The 26,705-nt window shown below is 40.6% G+C and overlaps 1 protein-coding gene across 1 annotated transcript in view; it reads left to right on the forward strand.

Moving 5' to 3' along the window:
* The window catches only part of LOC132822097 (inter-alpha-trypsin inhibitor heavy chain H3-like), a 79,314-nt gene that overhangs the window by 51,298 nt on the left and 1,311 nt on the right, over positions 1-26,705 (forward strand). Inside the window, exons 16-23 of the mRNA XM_060835128.1 lie at positions 6,535-6,552; positions 7,450-7,473; positions 10,623-10,646; positions 10,780-10,803; positions 10,938-10,961; positions 23,352-23,465; positions 24,344-24,545; positions 25,865-26,037. Coding sequence (XP_060691111.1) covers positions 6,535-6,552; positions 7,450-7,473; positions 10,623-10,646; positions 10,780-10,803; positions 10,938-10,961; positions 23,352-23,465; positions 24,344-24,545; positions 25,865-26,037 — 603 coding nt within the window. The remainder of the gene's footprint in view (positions 1-6,534; positions 6,553-7,449; positions 7,474-10,622; positions 10,647-10,779; positions 10,804-10,937; positions 10,962-23,351; positions 23,466-24,343; positions 24,546-25,864; positions 26,038-26,705) is intronic.

Genomic DNA, 26,705 nt, shown 5'->3' on the forward strand with positions numbered 1-26,705 from the left:
CAAGAATGATGATCCTTCTAATTGGCAAGTCTGAACAATGTACTTCAATTTACTTCCTCTGTTGCAAATGTTATCAACCAGATGAAACTCCCTCAAAATATATTAAGCACAAGTCTAGACTCTAACTTCTTTTTCTTTTAAAGGTAACTGTAAAACGTTGCATTCCAGATACAATTCAATTGGTCAAACAACTCGGCATTAAGCAAAACACACTTTATCTTTTTACTTCAGCTAAAATACAGACAGAATAAAAACAAAATAAAAGAATTGGCTTAACTGTAACTCTATTGAAATGCTTAAAATACTTATATCAATTATTGCTAATTAACTGTTCCAATATAGTAACATCTCATAAACACACCCTGGGCAAAGGCAAATTCAGGAAAATAGATTGACTCACATACAATTTTAGCAGCAGGAAGAGAACCCCAGCTTTTATCTACAACATTGGGAGGAACAAGAGCTTCCACAGCCAGTTTGAAAACCCCAGTAACTGAATAAAAATAAAACTAAAACTCTTGATTCTATGCAAGCTTGAGCCCACCTATTCTATTGTTAAAAAAAAGCCCCAAGGCCTCTCCAGATGTTTACTCTATTGGCTTTGAGCAGACTGCTCTACAGTTCTGTTACAAACTTTCTTTATAAAAAACACCAGGACAAAATACATCCCTAAAGCCATAGTATTGTCAAACCTCGCCTGTGAATCGAAACCATCAATATACAAAGAACTCTTAATTTTTAAAAACCTTTGGCCTTATGCTATTAGAACACTACAATACATATAGATGACATTAACTCTAAGCATGCAAACATTCACTGCTACAGTCCATTTCAGTCTTTATTTCCCACTACCAAACATCTCCATCTTCCTTCCTCAAGTCGCAACAACACATCCGCAATTATGTTCTCTCAACCTGTCACATGTATAATTTTTAAACTGAAATGGCTGCAAAAATGAGCTCCTTCGAAACAGTCTGGAACTTTTGTCCTTAAATTTCTCCAAAAACCTTAACGGGTTATGATCAGCATACTGGCAATATAGATGCTGAAATGTTGCAATGCCAACACCAAATTCAAGATCTCCTTCTCACTTGTAGAATACTTCTATTGACAATTATTCAAGTTTCTGCCAAAATAACCATTAGGTCTTTCTATGTCCTCATCGTCTCCTTGCAAAAGAATAGCACCAAAACTTACATCGATGGCCACCTTGAAATGCTTTGCATAATTGAGTGTAGCTATCACTGGGGCAGTGGTTAACACAGCTTCCAGGCCGTCAAATGCCTTCTGACATTCCTCCATCCACTTCTTCAACAAGTCAGTCGGCGGGCCAACCACACTGCTAAAATGCAGTACAAACTTCTGATTAAAGCACTCAATCCCAGAAATTGTAGTACTTTCCTCTTTGTCAATGATATAGGAAACTCACCAATTATCTTTGTTTTTACATCCTGTGTGGTCATCCCTTCATGTTCAATAACATGGCCCAGGGCCGTGATTGGACTTTTGTGAGCTTACTCTTAGCTAAGTTGATCACCAAGCCTGCCTCCCGAAGTCAATTGAATAATTCCAATAAATGCTGCAAATGTTCCTTCCATATGTGACCAAATATTATCAGATCGTCAATTACTTGGTTAATATTTGAAATGAGGCTGGCACATTCCGAATGACATGATTTTAAACTGGTATAGTCCTTTTGGCATCACAAAAGACAAAATCTCCTTTGTTCTTTCGGATAAAGTTTTCCTCTGAATTAATTCAACTTAGAAATGTAAGTTGTTTGCCCCATCTTCTCAATATACTATCCTTTCAGAGACCCGGGTTCAATTCCCACCTCAAGCAACTGTCTGTGTGGAGTTTGCACATTCTCCCTGTGTTTGCGTGGATTTACTCCGGGTGCTCTGGTTTCCTCCCACAGTCCAAAAATGTGCAGGCTAGGTGAATTGGCCATGCTAAAATTGCCCTAGAGTTAGCTGAAGGGGTAAGTGTAGGGGAATGGGTCTGGGTGGTGTGCTCTTCGGAGGGTCGGTGTGGACTTGTTGGGCCGAAGGGCCGGTTTCCACACTGAAAGTAATCTTACCATTTCTTTTTCCTCTGCTTTTAATCATAATTCAAACTGTCTCATTCCCCTTTCTCTTTCATTCTGTTCTGTCAAGGCTATTTCTTCTTTTTCTGTTTCCCTTGCCATTGCCTCTAATTCAATCTGTGCCATTAACTGTTGAACTTTAAAGATCTCAAATGATTGAGATTGCATTTCTGGCAATGGTAAATGTAGAGCTATTGCTGCAATTACTTCCCTTTCCTCACAGACATGGGTTACTCCAATCTCAAATTGTTTGCCAATTCTAAAAGCTTTGCCTTGATTACTTTTGGTAAAACATCCAAAGTGACTTCTTCCACCCCCAGGAAATTCTTAGTAACTAAAAAAGCCATTACTACGCAAGGTGCAGCAAGGTTTCAAACGACTGAATTAAACACCCAAAATTAAAAGCTGCAACACTCACCACAAACTGTGTTTGAGTCCAATAATCCTAAACCCAGCCTGGAATTAGCAATTTTGAAGAATTGGCTTAACTGTGACTCTATTGAAATGCTTATCAAAATAATAGATTTATTAATTCCTACTAATTAACTGTTCCAATACAGTAGCATTCCATAAACATCATCTGGGCAATAGGAATTTCAGTAAAGTAGATTGTCTCAGCTGTAATTCTAGCAGCAGGAGGGGAACCCCACCTTTGAGCTGTAACAGAGAGAGGAATAAAAGCTTCCACATCCAGCTTCAAGATCCCAACAACTGTAGAAAGCAACAATAAAATTCCTGGTTCTGTGGGAGTTTTGCCCTACCTATTCAGGCAACTTCTATTGTTCCAATTTAAAAAAAACTGAAGGTCTTGCCAGATGTTTACTTTACTAGCTTTAAGCAGACTGCTCAAAACCTCTGCTTCAACCTTGCTTCATAACACTGAATAGGACAAAATACAGCTCTTAAAGCAATAGTATTGTCACATAAATCAAAAACTGTGTTAGGGAACAGAGTCATAGAGACAGAGAGAAGTATAGCACAGAAACAGACCATTCAGTCCAACTCGCCCATGCTGACCAGATGTTCTAACCTAATCTAGTCCCATTTGCCAGCACTTAGCCCATATCCCTCTATACCCTTCCTATTCATATATCCATCCAAATGTCTTCAATTGTACCAGCCTCCACCACATCCTCTGGCAGCTCATTCCATACTTGCACCACAGTCTGCATGAAAATGCTGCCTCTTAGGTCCCTTTTATATCTTTCCCCTCTCACCCTAAATCTATGCCCTCTAGTTCTAGACTCCCCCAACCCAGGGAAAAGACCTTGTCTATTTACCCAATCCATGCCCCTCATGATTTTATTAACCTCTAAAAGGTCACCCCTCAGTCTTCACTGCTCCAGGGAAAAACAGCCCCAACCTATTCAACCTCTCCCTACAGCTCAAATTCTCCAACTATCGCAACATCCTTATAAATCTTTTCTGAACCCTTTCAAGTTTCACAACATCCTTCAAATAGGAAGGAGACCAGAATTGCGTGCAATATTCCAACAGTGGCCTAACCAATGTCCTGTACAGCCACAACATGACCTCCCACCTCCTATAGGAGAATCGACGTTTCGGACATAAGCTCTTCTTCAGGAATGAGGAGGGTGTACCAAGCAGGCTAAGATAAAAGGTAGGGAGGAGGGACTTGGGGGAGCAGCGTTGGGAATGCGATAGGTGGAAGGAGGTTAAGGTGAGGGTGATAGGCCAGAGAGAGGGTGGGGGCGGAGAGGTCGGGAAGAAGATTGCAGGTCAAAAAGGCAGTGTTGAGTCCGAGGGTTGGGACTGAGAAAAGGTGGGAGGAGGGGAAATGAGGAAGCTGGAGAAATCAGCTTTCATCCCTTGTGGTTGGAGGGTTCCTAGGCGGAAGATGATTAGCAAGGTTAGATCTCATGGAATACAGGGAGAACTAGCCATTTGGATACAGAACTGGCTCAAAGGTAGAAGACAGAGGGTGATGCTAGAGGGTTGTCTTTCAGACTGAAGGCCTGTGACCAGTGGAGTGCCACAAGGATTGGTGCTGGGCCCTCTACTTTTTGTCATTTACATAAATGATTTGGATGCGAGCATAAGAGATACAGTTAGTAAGTTTGCAGATGACACCAAAATGGGAGGTGTAGTGGACAGCAAAGAGGGTTACTTCAGATTACAACAGGATCTGGACCAGATGAGCCAATGGGCTGAGAAGTGGCAGATGGAGTTTAATTCAGATAAATGCGAGGTGCTGCATTTTGGGAAAGCAAATCTTAGCAGGACTTATACACTTAATGGTAAGGTTCTAGAGAGTGTTGCTGAACAAAGAGACTTTGGAGTGCAGGTTTATAGGTCCTTGAAAGTGGAGTCGTAGGTAGATAGGATAGTGAAGAAGGTGTTTGGTATGCTTTCCTTTATTGGTCAGAGTATTTAGTACAGGAGTTGGGAGGTCATGTTGCGGCTATACAGGACATTGGCCACCGTTGGAATATTGCGTGCAATTCTGATCTCCTTCCTATCGGAAAGATGTTGTGAAACTTGAAAGGGTTCAGAAAAGATTTACAAGGATGTTGCCAGGGTTGGAGGATTTGAGCTACAGGGAGAGGCTGAATAGGCTGGGGCTGTTTTCCCTGGAGCGTCGGAGACTGAGGTGTGACCTTATAGAGGTTTACAAAATTATGAGGGGCATGGATAGGGTAAATAGACAAAGTCTTTTCCCTGGGGTCGGTGAGTCCAGAACTAGAGGGCATAGGTTTAGGGTGAGAGGGGAAAGATATTAAAGAGACCTAAGGGACAACGTTTTCACACAGAGAGTGGTACGTGTATGGAATGAGCTGCTAGAGGATATTGTGGAGGCTGGTACAACTGCAACATTTAAGAGGCATTCGGATGGGTATATGAATAGGAAGTTTGGATGGATATGGGCCGGGTGCTGGCAGGTGGGACTAGATTGGGTTGGGATATCTGGTTGACATGGACAGGTTGGACCAAAGGGTCTGTTTCCATGCTGTACAGCTATACGACTCTATGACTGTAAGTATCTTAAGCTAATTTACTTAATCTATTATGCATTTTTATCTTTGCATAAATGGCCCCAGATTATAAGTTTTATCATTTATTATTTCATACAATATTTTAATAAGGGACAATTATGGTATAGCTGCAGTGGCACTGGACAAATAAACTCAAGGCCTAGGCAAGCTTGTGTTCAAATCTCATCATGGTAGTTGGTGAACTTTACATTCAGTTTTTAGAATTTCTGAATTTGAAAGCTGGTCTCAGTACTGGTAACCAAGAAACTATCATCAGTTGTCAGAAAAATACTTATGGTTCACTTTATGATAAGAAATGTGCCATTCTTCCCAACTCTGGAGTTGTCAGGCCTATATTTAAGTGATTGATTCTTAACTGCCCCTGAGTGTGATTAGGAATGTGCAATAAATGTTGGCCCTGCCAGTGACATCTATATTGGATGAAGTAATGTAAAAAAACAATATTTCAACCATAGAAGACATACACAGATCTGAATGAAACGTATGCCAGACTGCTGAAGGGCTGAGGGAGGAAATTACAGGGGCCTTGACTCAAAATTTTAATTGCTGTGTGGCCAGAGAGGAGGTGCCTGAGGACTGGAGCACAGCTAATGTGTTCCACATTTCAAAAAGAGTGGTAAGGATAAACCAGGGAATTACAGACCCCTTAGTCTCACATCAGTGGGAGGGAAAAGAGGAACCTCCATTTGGAGAGGCAAGGTTTGATCAGGAATTGTCAGCATCATTTTTTAAGAGGATGATCATGCCTAACAAATTTGATTTAAGTTTTCAAGGCCATGACAGGAGTGTAGACGAGGAGAGTGCAATTGATGTAGTTTTTATGGATTTCAGCAAAGCCTTTCACACAGTCCCACATGGGAGACTGATAAATGAGACAAAACCGCATAGGATCCAGGGTAACTTTGCAAGATGGATTCAAAATTAACTTGATAGTCAGAGACAGATGGTGGTCATTGAAGACTATTTATGCAACTGAAGACCTATGTCTCCTTGTCTCATATATGTATAAATCAACACACAACTGAGGATTGGGAAGTGGGGTTGGTGATAAGTTTGTGGATGATACAAAGACCGGCCAGGTGACTATTAATAAGGAAGATGGTATTTGGTTACAGCAAGATACAGGCAGGTTGGTTAGATGGGTGGATCAGTGGCAGGTGGTATTTAACCCTGAAAACTGTGACATGATTCCTTTGGAAGAAGTAACAAGACAACAAATCCATTGAATGGTAGGGCACATGAAGCTCAGAGAAACAATGGGATCTCGGGGGACTTGTCCAAAAATTAGTGAATGAGGCAGGGCAGGTTAATTGGGGAGACAGGAGCATATGCAACACTTGCTTTCATTAATCATGGAACAGATTAGAAGAGGATATGTTATGATCAAATATCTTAAACTAATTTACTTAACTGATCATACATTTTCTATTTCAGCAGATATCATGCCTATTCGTAAGTTACAATTTGATCATTTATTATTTCATATAATATATGAATAAGGCGCAATGATGGTAACCAGGAAACTAACCTCAATTCTCAGAAAAATACATATGGTTCACTGATATCCTTTAGGATATGAAATATGCTATCCTTACCCAGTCTGGGGTCGCGATGCCCATATTTATATGACTGTTTCTTAATTGCTCTTGAGTGTTATTAGGAATGAACAAAGATACTGGCAATAGATGTAGTTTATATGGATTTCAGCAAAGCTTTTCACAAAGGTGGGAGACTGATAAATAAGATAAAAGCGCATAGGATCCAGGGTAACTTCACAAGATAGATCCAAAATTGACTTACTGGTAGGGAATAGAGGGTGGACAGAGGGCTATTTGCATGATGGGAAACCAACGTCTAGTGGATTCCACAGGGTTCAGTGCTGCGCCTCTTATTGTCCATATATATAAACCAATAAATTGGCAAGAATTTGTAGGGTAAGGTAAGTGATAAGTAAGGTTGGAGATGGCAAAAAGATTGGTCAGGTGATTAATAATGAGGGAGGTGGCATTTGGTTGCAGGAAGATAGAGACAGATGATATATTGTTTAGATGGGTGGATCAGTGGCAGGTGGAATTTGACCCTGAAAACTGTAACATAATATGTTTTGGCAGAAGTAACAAGACAAGATACTCAAGGAATCACAGGACACATAAAGCTTGGAAGAACAGTGGGGTCATGGGGTGCTTTTCCAGAGATCAGTGAATGAGCCAGAACAGGTTAATTGGGTTGTTAAGAAGCATATCCAACACTTGCTTTCATTAATCATGGAACAGATTATAGGAGAACATGTTGTGATCAAATATCTTAAGCTAATTTATTTAATCAATTGTATGTTTTGTATTTCTGCAGGTATCTTTCCCACATTGGTTGACCGTAAGTTATGATTTGATCTTTTAGTGTTTCATTCACTCTATGAATAAGGCATAATAATGGTAAAGCTGTAATGTGTGTGTAGAAATAATCTTGAGGCCCAGGCCAGTTCTCAAAGTATTCAAATATCATCAAGATTGTTGCTGGAGGTTTCAGAAAATCTAAAGGTGGATAAATCTCCAGGACCTGATCTAGTGCATCCTAGAGCATTGTGGAAAGTTAGAGAGCAATTTGTGGGGCCCCTTGCAGAAATATTTGGATCATCTATGGGTGAGATTCCAGATAACGAGAGAGTGACTAATGCTGTGCCTCTGTTTGAGAAGGGGTGTAAGGAGAAGCACAGGAACTTTATATCTCTGGGTGTGACTTCAGTGGAGGTAATTCTGAAAAATAGAATTTATATGAATTTGGAGAGGCAAAGAATGAATAGGAATAGTCAGCATGGTTTTGTGTGAGGGAAATTGTGTCTCACAATTTTAATTGAGCTTTTTGAGGAACCAACCAAAAAGATTTGATTTGATTTAATTTATTATTGTGACATATACCTGGGTACAGTGAAATGTTTTGTTTTGCATGCAGTATAGGCAATCATAACATACAATGATCACAGGATGATCAAACAGAGCGAGGAATATAAAGTAGATACACAAAAAAGAAGATTGATATTACATTTGAAATTTGAGGGGTCCATTCAGAAGTCTAATAACAGCCAAGGAGAAGCTGTCCTTGAACTTTTTGTTACATGTGTTGAAACTTTTGTACTTTCTGCCTGATGGAAGAGGTTGGAAGAGATTATAACCAGGCTGGGAGTGGTCTTTGATGATGTTGGCTGCCTTTCTGAGGCAGCAAGGAGTGTAGATGGAATCCATGGATGGAAAGTTGACTTGTGTGATGGACTGGGCTGTGTTCACAACTATCTAGTTTCTTACGGTTCTGAGCAAGCAGTTGCCATACCAAGCTGTGATGCATCCAGATCGAATGATTTTTATGGTGCATCTGTAAAAGTTGGTGAGAGTCCTTACAGATATGCTAAACTTCCTTAGCCTCCTGAGGAAGAAGAGGCATTGTTATGCTGCCCTGACCATCGCATCAATGTGGGCAGTCCATGACAGGATGTTGGTGAATGTGGGTGATTCAGGACTGATGACGGCAGAACGGTAGATGTTATTTACTCGGTTGTTAGTCAAGCCTGTGACAAGGTTCTGCATAGTAGACTAATTAGTAAAGTTAGATCACATGCGATTTGGCTTAACAGCAATAGACAGACAATGATGGTGGAGACCTGTGACCAGCAATGTTCCACAGGGATCAGTGCTGGGTCCACTTTTGTTTGTCATTTAGATGAGAATATAGAAGGCATGGTTAGTCACTTTACAGATGATACCAACATTGGTGGACAGTGAAGAAGGTTATCTAAAATGACAAAGAAATCTTGATCAATTAAGTCAATCGGTTGAAGAGTAAATGGAGTTTAATTTGGATAAATGCGAAGTATTGCGTTTTGGTAAAACAAACAAGGGCAGAATGTATACAATTAAAAGTAGAGTCTTGAATAGTGCTGTAGAAAAGAGAGAGACCTATGAGTTCAGGTACATAATTCTTTGACATTTTCACCCTATAGAAAGGGTGGTTAAGAAGGTATTTTGCCTTCTTTGCTCAGAGCTTTGTGCATAGGAGTTGGGATGTTATGCTGTGGTTGCACAGGACGTTGGTGAGACCCCTCTGGTGTATTGGGTACAGTTCTGATCGCCCTGTTATGGGAAGGTTATTATAAAAGTGAAGAGGTTGCAGAAAAGATTTGCCAGGATGTTGCTGGGAATGAAGGGTTTGAGTTATATGGAGAAACTAGATAGGCTGGGAATCTTTTTTTTGGAACATTGGAGGTTGAGGGGATATCTTATGAAGGGTTATGAAGTCATGAGGGGTATAGATAAGGTGAATAGCAGGCACCTTTTCCCTCAGGTGGGGGATTTCAAGATTAGGGGGATATTTTTAAGGTGTGAGGATAAAGATTTTAAAAGATATGAGGGGCAATTTTCTTTAACTTAGAGAGTACTTTCTGTGTGGAATGAACTTCCAGAGAATGTGGTGAATGCAGAGACAATTGCAAAGTTTAAAAGACAAAGTTTATAAGCACACAAACAGGAAAGGTTTGGAGGGATATGGGCCAAGTGCAGGCCAGCTGGACTAATTTAGTTTGGAATATTGTCAGTGTGGACTGGTTGGAACGAAGGGTCTGTTTTCGAGCTGTGTGATCTATGATTCTATAAGTTAGTTGATAAACTTTACAGTCAAGTTTTAAAATATTTGGATTTAAAAGCTAGTCTCACTAATGGTGACAAGAAAACTATGCTCAAATGTCAGAAAAACATGTATGGTTCACTATCGTCCTTTAGGATAAGAAAAGTGCCATCCTTACCCAGTCTGAGGTCACGAGGCCCATAATTATGTGGTTGTTTCTGATTGCTCCAGAATGTGATTAGGAGTGGACAATAGGTACTGACAATAGAAGTAATTTACATGGATTTCAGCAAAGCTTTTCACAAGGTCCCACATGGGAGACTGATAAATAAGATGGAAGCACACGGGATCCAGGGTAACTTTACAAGATGTATCCAAAATTGACTTAATGTTAGGGGATTAAGGGTGATTGTAGATGACTATTTGTATGACTTGAAACCAGTGTCTAATTGCATTTCCTATGGTTCATTTATATATATAAGTGAGTGTATTGACCAAGAATTTGGAGGGTGGGGTTGGCAATAAGTAAGTTTGTGGATGGCACAATGATTGGCCAGGTGATTAATAATGGGGAAGATAGCATTTGGTTATAGGAAGATGATATATTGGTTAGATGGGTAGTTCAGTGGCAGGTGGAATTTGACCTGAAAACTGTGACAAGATGCATTTGGTAAAAGTAACAAGACAAGATACTCAATGAATGGCAGGACACTACAAAGTTCTGAGGAACAGTGTGATCTTGGGGTGCTTGTCCAAAGATCACTGAATGTGGTAGGACAGGTTAATTGGGTAGTTAAAAAAGTCTTACACTTGCTTTCATTAATCAAAGAACAGATTATAAACTCATGCTTTGAGATCAATTATCTTAAGTTAATTAACTTAATCAATTATACATTTTTTTAACTTTGCAGGAATCATGCCCACATTTCCTACTGGTAAGACGTGACAATTAAGCAACATATCTGACACTTGTTTTTATTAATCATAGAACATTACAAAAGCATGCTTTGAGATCAAATATCTTAAGCTAATTTACTTTATCGGTTAAACATTTTTTTATCTCTGCAGAAAACGAGCCCACATTTACTACTGGTAAGACATGGCTGTTAAGAAACATATCTGGCACTTGCTTTTATTAATCATAGAACACATTATAAAAACATGCTTTGAGATCAAATATCTTAAGCTAATTTACTTGATGGATTATACATTTTTTATCTCTGCAGATATCATGTCCACATTTGCTCCTGGTAAGACATGGTTTAATCATTTATTGTTTCATGTGGTATATGAATAAAAGACAATGATGGGAGATTATGTTGGAGCTGTACCAAACTTTGGTAAAGCCAAAGAGTTTTACAGCTCCAGCTAGAGTACTGTGCACAGTCCTGGGTACAACATTATAGAAATAATGTGATTGCAGTGCAGGGTATGCAGAGGCCATTTACCAGGATATTGCCTGAGATGGCATGCCTTAGCTATGAAGTATGGCTGGATGTGCTCAGGCTGTTTTCTTTAGAGCAGAGAGAGTTGAACGGGGAGCTGATAAGATGTATAAGATGAAGAGGGCAGGGACAGGGTGGATAGGACACAACTGTTCCCTTTAGTTGAAGGGTCAGTAACAAGGGGACATAAATATAAGGTGAAGGGCAAGCGGTTTAGAAGGGTTTAGAAGAAAAGAAATTTCACTCAGAGAATTTGTGGGTTTCTGGAATGCACAGACTGGGAGTTAATAGAGGTAGGAAACCTCATAACTTTCAAAAGTACTGGGATGAGCATTCCAATAACATTCAAGGCCAGGCATTGGAAAGTATGATTGGTGTAGGGAAGTCAGCACAAATTCATTGGGCTGACGGGCATCTTCTGCACTGTATGGTTCTTTGGCTCTAGGTCATTGCTCAGTTGATAACACTTATGTGTCTGAATTGGAATATTGTGGGTTCAGGCGCTGCTTCAGAGACATGAACACAAAACTCTAGATTGTCTTTCCAGAGTTATATTGAGTGAGCGCTAAACTTTTGGACGTGCTCGTTTTCAGATTAGATTTTGAACCAAAGATCTGTTTGCTCTCTGAGATTAATGAGATAGAACCCACACAATATTTTGAAGAGAAGTGATGGGATTACCCCCAGTATCCTGGTAAATATCTATCCCTCACTCATCATTGTAAAAGCAGATGACCTAGACACATTGCTTCCTACAATCAAACGGTGGCTACAGGAATAACTCATTGAATCTCTACAGTGTGGAAGCAGGCCTCTGGAAAGTATCCCACCCAGATCATACCCTATCCCTGTATTCCTATTTACAATAGCTAATCCACCTAGCCTGCGCATCCTTGGACTATGTAAGGAAACAAGATCACCAGGAGGAAACCCACGCAGACACGTGGAGAATGTGCAAACTCCAAACCGATGGTTGCCTGGAGCTGGAATTGAACCTAGGTCCCTGTTGCTGTGATACAGCAGTGTAGACCACTGAGGCACCGTGCTACCCTCATTAGCTGTAAAGTGCTTTCAAGGTCTTTGCTTCAATTCATTCTGCCATAATTGACTTCAGCCCTGCTACATTTTGGAAGGGAAAGTGAATTACTTCTGGTCACTATGCAAGGGACTTCACTTTTTATTATTCATTCATGGGAAATGGCAGTTGCTGGTTGACCAGCATCTATTACCTGCTTTGTTGCCTTTGAGAAGATGATGATGAGTGTCCTCTTTGAACTGTTGCAAGTCCACATGTGATAGATAGTCACAATGCTCTTAGAGAGGGAATTCCAGGATTTTGACCCAGTGACACTGAAGTTACAGCAATATATTTCCAAGTCAGGATGGTGAGTGGCTTTAAAGGGAACTTGAAGGTGATAGTGTTCCCATGTATCTGCTTCCCTTGTTCTTCTAGGTGGAAGTGGTCATGGGCTTGAAATGTCTGTGGATGGTGCACAGTGCTGCTAATGAGTGTCAGTAGATGTTTGTGGATGTGGTTCCAATCAAGCAGGTTGCTTTGTTCGGATGGTGTCGAACTTCTTTTGTGCTGTTGGAGCTGCCTCCATCCAGGCAAGTGGGGAGCATTCCATCACATTCCTGACTTGCACTTTGTAATTGTGGATAGGCTTTGGCAGTTAAGAGGTGAATTATTCGCTGCAGTATTCCTAGATTCTGACATTCTCTTGTAGGCACTGCGTTCATATGGTGAGTTCATTTGAGTTTCTGGTCAATGGTAACCCCAAGGATGCTAATAGTGGGAGATTCAGTGATGGTAACACTATTGAATATCAAGGGACAGTAGTTAGATCATCTCTTATTGAAGATGATCATTGCCTGGCATTTGTCTGGCACAAATGTTACTTGACGCTTGTCAGTTCAAGCCTGGATGTTGTCCAGGTGTCTTTGCATTTGAACAATGGTAGCTTCAGTATCTGATTGTCCAAACACCAGAAAACATCTCCACTTCTGACCTTATGATGGAGGGAAGGTGATTGATGTAGCGCCCAAAGACGCTTAGGCCTCGGACACTACCCTGAGGAGCTCCTGCAAAGATGTCTTAGAGTTGACATTACAGTCGTCTTCCTGTGTAGCAAGTATAACTCCATTCAGCAGAGAGTTTGCCCCCGATTCCCCCTGATTCCAGTTCTTCTTGAACTCCTTGATGCCACACTTGATCAGCTGTGGCATTAATGTTAAGGGCTGATACTCTCACCTCACCTCTTGAACTCCACTCTTTAATCCATGCTTGAACCAACGCTGTAGTGAATTCAGGAACCAAATGGCCATGGCAGAACCCAAAATGGACCGCACTTAGCAGGTTATGGTCAAAAGTGTGGTGCTGGAAAAAGCACAGCAGATCAGACAGCATCTGAGGAGCGGAAGAGTCAATGTTTCGGGTATAAGCCACCGACTGAAGGACTTACGACCAAAAGCTCGATTCTCCTGCTCCTCGGATGCTGCCTGACCTGCTGTGCTTTTTCCAGCATCACACCTTTTGACTCTGACTTTCCAGCATCTGCAGTCCTCACTTTCTCCAGAGCAGGTTATTGCTGAGCAGGTACTGCTTTATGGCACAATTGATGTCACCTTCCATCACTTGACTGATGATTGAGAGTGGATGGATGGGACATTAATTGGTTGGATTGGATTTGTCCTGCTTTCTGGGAATAAGACAAAATTGGGAAATTTTCTACATTGTCAGGTAGATGCAAATGTTGTAGCTGTACTGGAACAGCTTAGCTAGGGATACGACAAGTTCTGGAGCACAAGTCTTCAGTCATATTGTTGTCAGGGCACATAACCTTTGCAATATCCAGTGCCTCCAATTATTTCTTGATATCATGTGGAGTGAATCAAATTGCTAAAGGCTGGTAACTGTGATACTGGCGACCACTGGAGGAGACAAGATTGATCATCCACTTGGCACTTTTGGCTTCTGACTTCCATTATTGAGAATGGGAATATTTGTGGAGCCTCCTCCTCCAATGAATTGTTTAATTGTCCATGTCCATTCATGACTGGATCTGATTTGTTGACTGTGGGATCTCTTAGCTCTGATTATTATTTGCTTGAAAGTGTTTGAATGTCAATGTCAAATACTCCTATGGAGAAAGTGAGGACTGGAGGTGCAGGGGATCAGAGTTGAGAGTGTAGTGCTGGAAAAGCACAGCAGGTTCAGCTTATGCCCGAAAGATTGATTTTCCTGCCACTCGGATGCTGCCTGACCTGCTGTGCTTTTCCAGCACTACACTCTCGACTCAAATATTCCTGTACAAGCTCTCACAGCATGGACGCTTCACAAACCAACTCCCTTCAGCTCAGGTGACTGGTCTTCCTGAACTGAAAACTTGATTCTTCTGTTCTTCCTTCTGAACTAAACTGCTAATTCTTCTGAACTGAAGTTCAAAGCTAAGGTAATGGTCTTTGGTCAGCTTTTCCCTATCTGTCAATATCTCAGAAACCTAAACAGTTTTTCCTTAAAAGGGGAGGTAATGGTGTAGTGATATTGTCATTGGACTAGAATCCAGACACCCAGCTAATGTTCTGGGGACTGGGGCTGAGGCAGGTGGTGAGATTTGAATTCAATAAAAATCTTGAATTACAACTCTAATGGCGACCATGAAACCACAGTCAATTCTCATTATAATTGGTCCTTATTATAACTGGCCCTTATCAATCTGGCCTATATTTACTCCAGACCACAGCGATGAGGTTGACTCTTAACTGCCAACTGAAATGATATAGCAAGCCATTCAGTTGTATCAATTACTGGAAAGCCTGAAAGAAGGAATGAAACAAGATAGGCATCAACTGAGGTGAAAGAAAAGTCGAAATTAAATTCAGCCCTATTAACCCTGCAATGTTCTCCTTACCAGCCTCTGTGGGCTAGTGCCAAAATTGTCAGGCAACAGTTTTTAAATAGGCATACTCATAGAATCTTACCTTACACACAATGCCCCAAACAATGCCATCACTGTTAATGCCATCTTGGCATTAGGACAAACCAAGGAGAGATCAGCCCAGGCATGAACAAGGAAACACCCTGCTGATTGCCATGCCAAATCCCCTTCTCCATGCCAACCCCACCCATTGACAGATAAATCAGTGCTCCTCCATGTTCAACACCATTTGGAGGAAGTGCTGAGGATGGCAAGAGTGCAGAGTATTTTCCAGATGGGACACTTTAATGTCCACCATCGGAGAGCTCAGCAGCACTAATACTGCCCAGGCTGGTCTAGTCCTAAAGGACACAGCTGCTAACTGGGTCTGCAAAAGGGTGGGGGAACCAACAGGAGGAAGAACATACTTGACCTCATCAATAATAACCTGCTTGCTGCAGATATGTCTGGCCATGACATTATCAGAAGAGTGACCACCTTCCTTAAGTGAAGCCTTGCATTCATATTGAGAATACTCTATATTGTGTTGTGTTGCAGTAAATGGGATAGATCTGTACAGATGGTAAGACTGGCCATCCATGAGGCACTGTGATTCAATAGCAGGAGCACGTTTGTACTCCAACACAACTTCCAAGCTCATTGCCTGGCCTATCCTCCACTCAACCATTACCATCACATCAGGAAATCAACCCTGTTTCAATAAAGAGTGAAGGACAGCATGCCAGGAGCAGCACCAGGCATACCTAAAATTGAGAAAATCTTGTGAAGTCACAACACAGGGCAAACAGTGCAGCAGTGAGTGATAGACAGAGCTAGGACTCCGACAGGGATCAGATTTAACCTCTGCACTCCTGCCACATCCAGTCATGAATGATGCTGGCCAATTAAACAACTCACTGGAGGAGGAGGTGCCACAAATATGCCCATCTTCAGTGATGGGAGAGCCCAGTACATCAGTGCAGATAAGAATGAAGCATTTGCCTTAAACCAGAAGTGTTGATGGATGATCCATCTCAGCCTCCTTCAAACATCCCAGTATCACAAATCCTAGAATTCAGGCAATTCGATTCACCCACATTCTGACAAGAAATGATTGAATGCTGCAGAATAATTGAAAATATTTCAGCAGTTATGCTGAAGACTTGTCATGCAGGACTTGCTGTATCCCTAGCCAAATTGTTTCAGTACAACTACAACACTGCCATTTACCTAACAATGTGGAAAACCACCTTGGTATGTCCTGTCCACAGTTGGAGAAATTCAGCATGTACAATTCCCATTGTATTAGTCTGATCATCAGTAACAGTGACTGAACGAATCATCAGCTGCCTCAACATTTCACTCATGGTGATCGACGTGGCGACGCAGATCACAGCATTGCCTTCTGGTTTGGAAAGCCACGGACATGCATAGACCTCAGGGGATTGCATTGAAGAAAAAAGAGTTGAACTGAACACTGGTCATCAAAGGTGTTATAGAAAAACTATCAAGTAGAAATAAGCCATTGATCAGTCAGGAGATCATCTACACCATGGGGTCAATCTTTTGAAATAAAAAAAGGGCTTAGAAATGTAAGAGGAAGCAACTGGACTGGCCAACCAATCTGCAGACCACACTGCTACAGACGAACTTCTTATAGCTTCTAATACAGAAATATCCTTATATGCAGAGGAGCTGTCATCATTGCTTAGCAATAAGCTTAGCCAAATATATAGAACACCACCATGTACAAGTCCCCCCTCCAAGATTAATGTTAAAGTTGCCATACACTATCTTGAAGTAGAACAGTGTTTACTTTCAATCATCATGACAAAAACAGATGACTTGGTCATTGACACTTTGTCGTTTATGGGAACTGGCTGTGTCTGTATTGACTGCTGTGTTTCCAAAATACGATAATGACTATATTTCAATATCACCTATGGATGTAACAGATCATGATTTTTTTGTGTCATGCAGAGTTGTGGCTCTTTAAAGATTTGATATTTAGAGGTTTGATATGTCTGAGCCACACTTTTAGATGAAATGCCTATGAGTCAAGAGAAGTTACAAAATACTTTCAAAAATATATGGTTATATGGAGAAATGTTTTGAACTTGGCTATACGGATGTATGCTACGCACAATTCTTTTTTTTAAAATATGCATAATTAAAAAGGTTAATGTCATTGAGAAACACCAGTGATAGCCCAAAAGGGTTGCAGAAAGTTTTTGAAATACTTTAATTGGATTTTTTTCTCGGATTTCTGGCAGGATGTTGTACACATATAAGAGTTTCTCTGTCAAATCCAAACTACCCAATAATTATGAACCGTTTCTTTCTACTTAACTACTATAATTACTTGAAAAAGCAATTATCTTTATAATCAGTAGATCTGCTCAAAGTAATTATTCCTGTGTAACCCAGAATATAATACAGGGATGTTCAGTAATGAAATAACCTAAAGCCGATTTACTGACTTGAGTATATTTTATTGCTTTTTTTTCTCTGTAGCTATGATATCCACTTCCACTTCTGGTAAAATACAACTTGATTATTCATTGTTCCATACAGTTGTATTAATAAACCATTCAAGCTTATGCTTTTACAAAGGAGTATGGCTCAGTTGATGGTACACTTGCTTCTGAATCATAGATTCAAGACCCACATGCAATCACATAATTGTTACAACACAGAAGGTGACCATTCAGCCTGTCATGACTTTGCCAGCTCTCCATAGGAACAACTCACCCACTATCACAGTCCTTAGGTGCAGCCTACCCTCTCATCAGTGAAATTTAACAAGTTTTATTACAGAAACATGTTCCAATTCTATATCATCTGACAGTACCACAACATAGTTTGTTTTGCATGCTGAAAGTAAAGACATTATTAACCCTTTATTCTACAACTGTCCCCACAAGTTATTTTATTACATTTCACCACTAACATTTCAGGAGGATGTAAGAGTGTACAGGATGCATGGGCTCCTTTATCATCATCTGGGAGGTCAAATACATGGATGGGATATGATGACATCTCTCCTATGTGTAAGGGTATTTCTGTATCAGAAGCTATAAAAAGTCCCCCTGTCGTAGTGTGGTCTGCAGATTGGTTGGCCAGTCCAGTTGCTTCCTCTTACATTTCTAAGCCCTTTTTTTTCAAAAGATTGACCCCGTGGCATAGGTGATCTCCAGACTGAACAATTGTTTGTTTCTACCTGATAGTTCTGTGAACGTAAAGGAAGACATCTGTTCTTTTCCCCAATAGAGTATTTTTAAACATCAGATCATCACTGTTCAATTGGAGTAGGAAGTTATCCTCAGCTAAAACTTAGCTTGATCTTGAAGAGCTAAACATTTCTGTGAAAGAGAGATGTTTTCTGTAATAAATGTGGCTCTGCAACATGCTACTTATGTAACAAAGCCAGTAGTCTCTGTGAGGAACTTTAGACTTTCAGGTCAACAATATCTACAAGGTAATTATACCACTACAGTTCTTGTGACTTGAAGATGCCGGTATTGGACTGGGGTGGGCAAAGGTAAAAATCACACAACACCAGGTTACAGTCCAACAAAATTCTTGTTGATTTTGATCTGGTTGAGTTTCTTCAGGTGTTCTAATGTAAGCTTTGACAGGGCATTCTCCATCTCTCCAAGATCTACAGCATGATATCCCAGTTGGTGCTTGGAGTACATAGAGTATTGTTCAAACATATTTGTACATTTGGCTGCCAGTTAAGCAGTTCATTAATTCCTCAATTCTGATTATTGACATGGTCCAACTAGAACATGTACTTATCCTTGCATAAAGCTGTGTTAACTGCATGCAATTTTTGAATTTTTTTCTTGATGGGCTGTCTGCAAAGTTTGACGTTTTCACTAAATATGTCAGGATTGTGTTTAATAGTCTCTGTACATGATTGTAAAAATACAATGCCTGTTGAATTAGCTTTAACTGCTACAGACATCCACCATTCTGCCTGAAACTAAATTTGCACTGGAACTGTGAAGTTATTTTCTTACACAAATGAAGATCCATTTCTTAGTTATAAGCTGATACAGCTCAGGCACTTCAGAAGCCATTATTAGTTGCATTATGTGAATCTTCATTTGCTTTCCTTGATTATTTAATTAGTATAAGTTTTGTTCCTGCTTCCTTGTGGTGGTTTGAAATCCTTCACATGGATGAATTTCTTCGTCTAATTCTGGTTGCAGCTTCTGTCTTTGCAACTGTACCTGTTTACCTTCTCCAAGAGAGAGATAATTCTCCTCCTGCGGGGACCTCTGAACCAGTGGTACACAAGGGTTCAAAGTTTCAGGCTGACTAAATGAACAACCTGAATCACTCTAGATTAGATTACTAACAGTGTGGAACAGGCCCTTCGGCCCAACAAGTCCACACCGACCCACCGAAGCGCAACCCACCCATACCCCTACATATACCCCTTACCTAACACTATGGGCAATTTAGCATGGCCAATTCACCTGACCCGCACATCTTTGGGCTGTGGGAGGAAACCGGAGCACCCGGAGGAAACCCACGCAGACACAGGGAGAACGTGCAAACTCCACACAGTCAGTCGCCTGAGGCGGGAACTGTGTCCTGAAAGGGCGATCCAAGGGACTGAATGCACTCTGAAGACTGGTCGCCTCCGACTTTGGTGCCTCTTCCTCCTGGCCATTTGAGCTTGAAAAAAATTGGAAAATGCATTCCATTTTTGTCATCCTGGAATTGCAATGTCTGCCATGCAAAGTGATCCTGTTATTGTGAATTGATTTCAGCACCTCCAGTGTCTATTTATCAAAGAATATTTAAAGCTACACATGCAGCTCCTCAACAAATGGAATTAATAATTAGAAATAACAAACAGGGTCTCTGTGATCTGTCTTCCATTTTGGAAAAGTGTAACTTGTTTTTTGTTCTTTCATGGGATGTGGGTATCACTGGCTGGGTCAATATTTATTACCCATCCCTAGATACCTTTGAGAAGGTGCCTTCTTGAATCACTGCAGTCCATGTGCTGTTAGTAGAACCCACAATGTCATTAAGAGACGGTGTTCCAAGATTTTGACCCAGAGACACTGAAGAAACAGTTGTACATTTCCAAGTTCAGATGGAGATTGGCTTGGAGGAGAGCTTTGCAGGTGGTAGTCTTCCCATGTATTTTTTGCAATTGTCCTTCCAGATTTAAATGGTCATAGTTTTGTTAAAGTATCTTGGATGAATTTCTGCATTGCATCTAGTAGATAGTACCCATTGCTGCTACTGAGCATTTGTGATGGAGGGAGTGAAGTTTTGTGGATGTGGTGTCAATCAACCAGACTGCTTTATTCTGGATGTGACAAGATTCTTGAGTGTTGTTGGCACTGCACTTTTCCAGGCAAGTGGAGAATTTCCATCAGATTCCTGACTTGTGTCTTGTAGATGGTAGACATGTTTTGGGGAGTCAGATGAGTTGCTCGCCATTGTATTCCTAGCCACAGTATCTCTATGACTAGGCAAGTTCTGTTCTGGTCAAGGGTAGCTGCCTAGGATGTTTACAGTGGAGGATTCAGTGATCGTTGCCACCGAATATCAAGAATGATGGTTAAATTTTCTTTTGTTAAAAAAGGCCATTGCCTGTCACCGGTATGACCTAAAATGCTATTTGCCACTCGTCAGCCTAAATCAAGATATTGTCCAGGTCTTGCTGCAGAAGAACATGGACTGCTAATGAGGAGTTGTAAATGATGGAGTTATGATCACTTATGATCAGTGTTCCCTCTAAATTTCTTACCAGTCGCGTGAGTGTCAAAGTTCTGTGCACGGCAGCAATTTTCAGGACAGGATGGAAAGGCCATGATTGGCCTGCCAACACCAATAGCCATGCACAGAATCTTGGAGAGGCTGTGCATTTAGAAGAAATTTGCTGAAGAAGGGTCACTGAACTCTCAGACCTGCTGAGTTTCTCCAACATTTTACTTTCAATAGGAAAGCACAGGGCCAATCACAGACTCTTGCAGAGGGGAATTCCTCTCTGCTCCCCCATTGTCCAACAGATTACATTGGTAAATCAGCGTTACGAAAAGACCGCTCCCTCCGTGACTCCCTCGTTTGGTCCACACCCCCCACCAATCCAACATCCACTCCCGGCACCTTCCCCTGCAACTGCAAGAAATGCAAAACTTGCGCCCACACCTCCTCCCTTACTTCTCTCCAAGGCCCCAAGGGATCCTTCCATATCCGCCACAAATTCACCTGCACCTCCACACACATCATCTATTGCATCTGCTGCACCCGATGTGGCCTCCTCTATATTGAGGAAACAGGCTGCCTACTTGCGGAACGCTTCAGAGAACACCTCTGGGTAACCTGGACCAACCAACCCAACCACCCCATGGCTCAACACTTTAACTCCCCCTCCCACTCCACCAAGGACATGCAGGTCCTTGGACTCCTCCATCGCCAGAACATAACAACACAACGGTTGGAGGAAGAGCGCCTCATCTTCCGCCTGGGAACCCTCCAACCACAAGGGATGAACTCAGATTTCTCCAGTTTCCTCATTTCCCCTCTCCCCACCTTGTCTCAATCGATTCCCTCGAACTCAGCACCGCCCTCCTAACCTGCAATCTTCTTCCTGACCTCTCCGCCCCCACTCCACTCCGGCTTATCACCCTCACCTTGATCTCCTTCCACCTATCACATCTCCATCGCCCCTCCCCCAAGTCCCTCCTCCCTACCTTTTATCTTGGCCTGCTGAACACACTTTCCTCATTCCTGATGAAGGGCTTATGCCCGAAACGTCGAATTTCCTGTTCCTTGGATGCTGCCTGACCTGCTGCGCTTTTCCAGCAACACTTTTTCAGCTCTGATCTCCAGCATCTGCAGACCTCACTTTCTCCTTAAATATTGTATTGTACCAACCTTTCTCTGGCAGCTCATTCCATGCACACATCACCCTCTTTTTGAAAACGTTACCCCTCAGCTACTTTTTAAAATCTTTCCCCTCTCACCTTAAACCTATTCCCTCTAGTTTTAGACTCCCTGATCCTACAGATGCCGTCCAGCCCTCTGCTTATTGAACAGGCCATTTTCAGATCATCTTTAAGGCTACACTACTTTACATTAATTGGGCCAAGATCATTCTGTTTATCTCAGTAGCTGGTTTCTTTGAGTTAGGAATCATTTTGTAGCTCTCCTCCAGACCTTTTCTTTATTTGTCTAAATAATTGCACAACGAAGCAACATAAAACTAGAGATCTCAGCTTCAACCCATAATGTTATAATCCTGTGCAGTACTGCTGCAGTGAGGAAGGGAAAATGAATCAGCCTTGATCATTATACAGCGTATTTCACATGAATGAGCTTGCATACACTTCTAAAATGGAACTGTGCCCCTTTAAGGACAACAAGTCAAATGAATATAAATATGCGTGGCCCCAGGAGACCAATTTCATAATTATTTCATGCGATTGAGTACAGTAATTGTTTTAAAACCTAACATCCTGTCAAATTAAGAACACGCAGAAGGAAATGCCTGGCTTTTATATCTCTAATACTGGGTTGAATATTTTAGAGGAGGGGAAAATTGTTTAAAACCCAGGAAAAATAATACTTGAACATTTGTGACTGACTTTATAAGAAGTTACCTTGCCGTGATCAAATACTGAGACAGCCATAGTAACCTGAGAATGGGACTTCTGCCCCTTAAGGAAAGGAGGTTGTCCCTTGAGAGCTGAGCCCAGCAGCACCAAAATGAAGTACTGTAATGGATGCTGCTGCTGCTTATTCAAACATACCCAGCTAACTGCAGCATTTTTGAGTGGCTGAGATCAGGAATGCGATGGACTCGAGGGAAACATTATGAGTTCATGGATTGGCTGATTTTGGAGGTGCGCCGTTAACAAAGCAGCCTCTTTCCTGTCTGCCTTTTCAGCACTGTTAGTCACCTCGATAGGCTTAAGGAGACCTCAGGGGTGAGCAGGAACCCAGTGGGGGAACCTTAAATGGAAATGAAAATTGTGATTATTACGGACCTCAATTTTGAAGTTTACATGACAAGTCATACCAGTGTGTCTCACTCACTAGTTTTAATGGGTTTTCCTTCTCAAAAGGTAGTGAACTGGCTACCCATCCTGTGTTACAAAGATACCTTCCATTCACGGGGTGGAGGTTGCAAAAATCTCCCCCCCCCCACCCCCCGCAGTGTGTAAAGATGAATGTCAGAAACGCAAAATTTGTTGTGTAAAGAAGTGGCAATGTATTAAATGTTTTAACCTGGTATCTTTTCAAGTTGACAGCGATCCTCACTTTATCATTTCAATAAATGGTCACAATGATGCCATTTGTTTCAACACTGATGGGAAACCAGGGGCAATTCTCAGTCTGGTCACAGATCCAGTTACAGGTACGTGCAACTTGTGCTAAATGCTTTCACAAGAAAAGAAAAATAACAATGCATTGTGACCAAATGTAAAGGGACTTTCATTTAGAGGATCATACAACAGCACATTGGCCATTCTGGAATTCAACTATTTGACCTTCCTACATTCCTTACTAATAAAAGATCTGATAGCAAAAGAGAAAATACAAGGAAATAACAGCAGTCATTATTTGGAGTGAATGTTGCAAAAAATTCAAGACTCAGATTTATCCAGGTGCATTTCCACATTTCAAAATAACTATCACCTTTAGCAGGATTTGAACTTGTCATCTTTTGAACTGACAGTCTAGTGTAAGGTCTTACTAACTTTGTAAGATTTGTATGAAATAAAAGTGCATTTGGTGGCCAGAATATGTTGGAGACAGCAGAAATACTGCCACTGGGGTCAAAGGTGGGGAGTTATGAATATCTCTGTTTTGATTATAAGTTGGCATATAAAAAGAAACAAGAGAGGCATCAATGTTTTGTTATGTAAGCCTTCATTAGACCTTACCTATGTGATTCCAACATTTGTAGTTAGTTTCTGTTATGTGTTATCATATAATTTTTGTCAACTCAGTTAATGATCCTCAATTTAATTTATATATAAATCAAAGGAAGCTTTTTCTAGAAACGTCACATCAACAGACAAAGATTGATCATGATGAACAATTTCCTTTCCTGGCACTTTCTGCTTTTTCTCAGATATCAACAGTCTGTCAATTCCATATAGTCACTTGTTTCCTCTCTTTAACCAGTCTCTGCACTCATCATTCACTTCTATGAAGAATTTCTCCAGATTTTAATTTAGCATTGTCACAATTTATTAACAGAAATTCATGTGCTTTTAAATTTACATGCAGGTCTTACAATAAACGGAAAGTTGAATGGAGAGAAAAAAATAGAAGCTAACAAGAAAACAAACTTATACTTCAGAAAGTTTGGAATCGTGAACATGAAAGTGAATGTAAAAATTGAAGTGTCAACAAAGATGATTAAAGTCTTTCAAGGAGAAGACATGTTTAATCTCCCCTGGTCAGCAACAGCGTCTTTAATAAAACAGAGGTACAGTTTATACAGTGATACAGCAACATTGTATTTGTGTTTCAAAACCCAGTTGATAGCAATAGGAATGAAAATAAAGTCAAATAAAGAATTCATTCTCACAAATTTGCCTTGCAATGGTAATGTCCCTATATAGGCATTATTATATCTTTGTAATTGTATTAGTTACAATATGTAATGGAATAAAGATTATAAAATTACAAATAAGAACAGTGGCTCAGTGGTTAACACTCCTGCCTCACAGCACCAAGGATCCGGGTTCAATTCCAGCCTCAGGTGGCTGTCTGTGTGGAGTTTGCACATTCTCTCCATGTCTGCATGGGTTTCTTCCAGGTGCTCCATTTTCCTCCCACAGCCCAAAGATGTGCAGATTAGGTGCATTGGCCATGCTAAATTGTCAATAGTGTTGAGGGGTGTGTAGGTTAGGTGCATTAATCAAGGGCAAATATTGGGTAGGGGAACAGGTTCAGGTGGGTTACTCTTCAGAGGGCCAGAGTGGACTTGTTGAGCCGAAGGGCCTGTTTCCACATGTAGAAATTCTAACTGAGAATTCACCATCTTGCATACTAAGCAGAACTGTGATAATACTGCAAGGACAAACTGAATTGAAAATTCAAAAAGCAGGCAGATACTGAAGTAATATTAACCTGATTGATACGTGTTAATTAAAAAAAAACTTGAATGAATAGTATAAAAGAAGACTTGCATTAGTGCCTTTCATTTTTTTTTTTAGCTCCCAAACCATTTAGCTTACAGCAAAGTATTACATCAGGCAGAGTTTTGACTGCCCGAAGATGTATGTCCCAGTATTTGCCATACTTGGTTAATATTGATAAGAAAAGCAGGAATAGTCCTCCCTCCTTAAAGGTTGTTACGCCTTCTTCCAATTCGCAATTTCCCATTCCCTCCATGCATCTGCTCCAATTGCCAGCTACTCTTTCACATTATGTTCTATTGCAGAGCCAGAGTCCAACACAAAGTGCATTTTGTTTTATTTTAAATATTCAAACAAATATTAAATTGGAGGAATGTAGGCTGCAGTAAGAAAAGATGACTTGAAGGAATCAGGAGCATGGGAATGGAGTCTCAGACCAAGATATTTTTTGAGCTTACAGCCGTGCGAAGGTCAGGCACACAGTCAGCATCTATTTGTTAAATTATTATCAGTACAATAATCATCACAAATCAATTGAATGGGACTTAATGGAAATGGATTCTTAAAACAGACAACTTTGAGACCTTTATTTATGTTTATTCAATATTGAAGACATTTATGTTTTTAAAATAGGTATTTATCATCTCTAATATTTTTGCCCTAGTTTCTCAATCTCAATTATAGAAGAAAGGAATCTCACACTAACAATGGGAGATGATGCAACATTTGTTATTGTGCTGCATCAGACCCAGAAAAACCACCCTCTGCACAGAGACTTTCTGGGACTTCATATACTTGATAGCCACAGGCTTTCAAATATGACCCATGGATTATTTGGTATGTAGCAAGTTCACTTTATTATTTGCAAAGTCACAGTTAAACACTAAACAACTGTAAAAGAGTTATAACTCTTGTGGAATGAAGTGTTTTTACAAATACCTTTGCATCAAAAATGTTGTTCTACTTGAGTACCATATTTAGTGAAGACTCTGCAACATAAATTCCAAGGGCACTAATTTTCATTCTTCACTAAAATTGACAATGAATTTCACACAAAAAGGGAAGTAAACATTCAGACTAGCTTTCTCACTCAATCATGAAAAACGTGAAAAGAATAGTTAAAGAGATTTCGGTTTGTGAAGTATGTTATTATTTGGAAACTTGAGTCTTAAAATAAATGGAACCATGTATAGGTTTAAGGGTGAATTATATTTCTATATTGTGTATTTTAAGAAGGATATTTTAGCTTCATTCTGAGACTGTTAATGAGTTATGTGGATTTTGTTTACATGCATTTAGATGTAGCTTTTAAAAAAAATTGAGATAAATAGTTTGATGCTCTCAAAAGCAAAAATAGAAGTGAGAAAGATAATGTCACTTGTTGCCTAGCAACAAGTTATCCTATTCGTTAGGGAGATAGAGGTAGAAACAGTTCCCTTGAGGGAAAGAACCATCCGGAAGTTTAGTAAACATGAACAAGATTTCTTTCAGAGAATGTGCAGGTT

Source organism: Hemiscyllium ocellatum, chromosome 14, assembly GCF_020745735.1.
Source record: "Hemiscyllium ocellatum isolate sHemOce1 chromosome 14, sHemOce1.pat.X.cur, whole genome shotgun sequence".
Taxonomy (NCBI): Eukaryota; Metazoa; Chordata; class Chondrichthyes; order Orectolobiformes; family Hemiscylliidae; genus Hemiscyllium; species Hemiscyllium ocellatum.